Source organism: Chenopodium album, chromosome 8 (assembly GCF_948465745.1).
Source record: "Chenopodium album chromosome 8, dcCheAlbu1.1, whole genome shotgun sequence".
NCBI classification, from domain to species: Eukaryota; Viridiplantae; Streptophyta; class Magnoliopsida; order Caryophyllales; family Amaranthaceae; genus Chenopodium; species Chenopodium album.
In genome coordinates, this window is record NC_137841.1 from 64820697 (window position 1) to 64824089 (window position 3393).

At 33.0% G+C, this 3393-nt stretch overlaps 1 protein-coding gene across 1 annotated transcript; it reads right to left on the minus strand.

Annotated features, from left to right (window-relative positions):
* Nucleotides 1–2560: 2560 nt before the first annotated feature.
* LOC145643198 (FBD-associated F-box protein At3g52670-like) lies at nt 2561–3193 on the minus strand. The gene has a single exon (XM_081694352.1). The coding sequence runs from the start codon at nt 3191–3193 to the stop codon at nt 2561–2563; it is 633 nt and encodes a 210-aa protein (XP_081550478.1).
* Between the last annotated feature and the right edge of the window lie 200 nt (nt 3194–3393).

The window sequence follows — 3393 nt, forward strand, 5'->3', positions numbered from 1 at the left end:
GTTTTGTATTTTTAGATTTTCATTTTCTCTTTTATGTGAGCTTTCATTTTCCTTTTTTCTTTTCTACTTTCTCTTTTAATTTATTTCTTTTCTTTAATTACCTAAATTCTACTTCGTATTATGTTAGCTTTAATTATTGAATTTCTCTTCTTTATTAATTTTTTTATTGGGTTTAAATTCTTGACTTTTTTTTTTTAAAAAAAAAAAGAGGTATTGGAAATATAGCTGTGAGGGTTTGATTGATGAATTTGCTTTTAAAAAAAATGCTCATAGGACCAACTATAATCAATAATTTTGGTGAACTTTATAATATAAAAATTTATGAAATACGGGCCCCTAAAATGTCCAAGACAGCACTGATGCAGCAGCTTTCAGTTGAGAACTATTTCATCTTAATTAGATGAGATGATATAATCCATCCATATTATTAATCATTAAAAAGTACGAAGTAGTATTAGTAAAACTTTGTACTACCCCCGTTTCATATTATTTGATTAGACATTTTTTTCTCTCAACTTTATGTCAAATCATTGCAAATAATATGAAACGGAAGTAGTATAAAACTATAGAGATTGATCCTTCGTATTTCAAACCAAATATATCAACAATGACCGAAGTTGTAATTGAACATTACATGAACTGATGAAAACAAGCTCTTTAAGCTTCATGTAAATCTACAACTTGTTTACTTCAATCCACCAGTTTTCTAGTCTTGCCGATGAGCAGGGGCGGATCTATTAAGGTGCACACTGAGTCACGTGACTCACCAACACACAAAAAAAAAAAAAAAAAAAAAAAAAAAAACCCTAAGAACCGCCTATTACAGATAGGCAGTCTCTTTGTTGCTTCTATTTGAGATTAGCCCACTGTTAGTTTTTTAAATATCAAAGAGAAGAGACCGCCTATTAAAATATCAGATAGGTGGTCTCTTTGTTGCTGCTATTGCCACCACGTCATTAGAGACCTGTTATCTAGATAACAGGTCTCTTTTTGTCAGCCTTTTGCTTTCATATTTCATTAAAGAGACCTCTTATATTTAATAACTGGTCTCTTAAGTTATTTTTTTTTTTTAAAAAAATAATTCTTGTTTTTAAGTAAAAAAATCATAAAGTGAGTTTAATGTAATAGTTTTATAGTATGTATTTTTATATCCTATTTTTGGATTGAAATCATTTTGGTGAAATATAATTTTTTTTATATAACTTTTGGATTGAAACAAGTGATCAATTATTGACGGTGACTCATAAATTCGAAAATCCTGGATCCGCCACTGCCGATGAGACTTGGACAGATACATACACTAATGTTCATTCCTCGATGTGACCTGTGCCATTAGATCAGCCCCATTAGGCCATTACCTTTGCTGGATAGGCTTTCTATGGAATTATCAATCATCATTGACTTCGGTTGCCAATCCCCTAAAACAGAGGATTGACCAAGGAGAGACATTTATATATCCTCAGCTAACTAAACCAACAATCAACAATGTAATTCATTAGACATGAGCATACTATATTGGCACAATCCAGTTTATTCTTTATGTTTTCAATATGACTTGATAAGAGGCAAAAGGTGCACAAAAATATAGCAGTGAGTGAATGTTGTCCAAGCTAAGCATCAAGGCAGCCTATGCCCATTAAATGATCAAAATCATAAAAAAAAAAAAAGGAAAATTTGTGAAGAAGGTCCTTTTAATTAGACCTTTTTGTGACAAAGACCCTTTTATAAAAAAGATGGCACAAAAGGTCCTTATATCATGTGCAGAAATTTTCTGGTGTAACCTTTCTGTTTTTCCAGTCATTACTTGATATATTAACAAACCCACGTAAACTAAACACAATCTTACAAGTTGGAGATGATCTGGGTAGCTGGAACAAAGACTTACAATAACAACATAGTGTCGCTTCTTTATCAATCAGGTTTAAATCTATTCGTTCGACATGAAGCTTTTCCAAAACAAGTGCATTGCTTAGAATGTACTGTAGCAACATGAGATCATAACAAATATCATGTACTCCAGATATCTCTATTGTCTTCAACTTACTTAAGCACTCCGGTACACACCAATCGCAATCCATTGCATCAGTATAAGAATCCATGTTTAAGTCCACTTTAAGGTGTCTTAAGTTAGGAAAGCTATTCATCGAAAGCATCAAATATTTCCAATCATCATAATTCAAATCCGTTTCAAGCCGTTCTAGATTATGATAGGTTGTCATATCCCTGAGATTCACAGAGTTAAAAAAACGATAAACATTGGTCTCTTCGTTAGCCTTTAGCCGTAGAAAAAGCTTCCTAACACTAGACATTTTCTTGACAAACTTGAACATCTCCTTTAGACAATCTTCTTCTCCAAAATAGTTATAGTTCGTATTCATGTACATTTGAATCGATACTTCGACTAATTTAACTGAATTCTGGATGGAATAATAATCGGGAGTAAAGCTTTTTATATAAAGGGTCTCCAAATTGGGTGCATCGATGAGGATTTTGGGTCGTTGGGTGTGTATACGTGCCAAGAACTTTAATTGCAATGACCTCAGATTCGGCCCTGATATATTCAGAACAGTCTGGGTTCAGGTTGGGTTATATATCTCCAATATCCATAGTCGTCGAAAATCAAATCTGCATCGATCAAACGTTGACAAGACCTAAATAAACTCCCTATAAACTGATGAGGTACGCTAACAAGATAGTTTAGACTAATCTTCCTCAAATTCGGAAGTTGAATATCTGTATTTTCTGGCAAATTAAACTTGATCATACCTCTTAATATCAAGACTACCAAGTACTGGGAAGAAAACAGAAACGCGGGAATTAGAAACAAATTATTATTTTTCACTTCAATAATGATCTGCTCCACGTTTCGGCCACAAACTTCTTGGAAACATGCGTCTGCTACACTAGGGTTACATAAGTTGGACAGAGAACTTAACTGAAGTTTGAAAACACGGAGTGTCTGAGAGGTCAGTTGTCGAACGATGTCGACGACAACAGTGGAGAATTTGTTTGAGGCTATTTCGGGAACGTAACGTCCATCACTTTCAAATTTGAAAGTGGTGACACCAGTCCAAAGGTATCGCCATCGATGGGATAAGACGGAGGTGGCAACAGCATAATCGATTTGGAGACGAGAGAGTATACTGGCCAGAATATCATCTGGAAGTAAACTTAAACGATCTTCCTTGCTCATTATTCTCCTGTAGGATTTAGTAGTACACATACTACTTAAAAATAAAAAAAATAAAAAATACTTAAAAAAAAAAAAAAAAAAAAAGGTGATGGTATGGATGCTAATACTTGAAAAAATAATCAAGAATTATTTAAAATTAAATTTATAAAATTATAAACGTTCCATACCATGGTTAACATTATTATATTTATTGACATAAA

Bases quoted from the DNA above. Each gene is read 5' to 3' on its own strand.
- LOC145643198 (XM_081694352.1), bottom strand. From the start codon at position 3,193: ATGAGCAAGGAAGATCGTTTAAGTTTACTTCCAGATGATATTCTGGCC.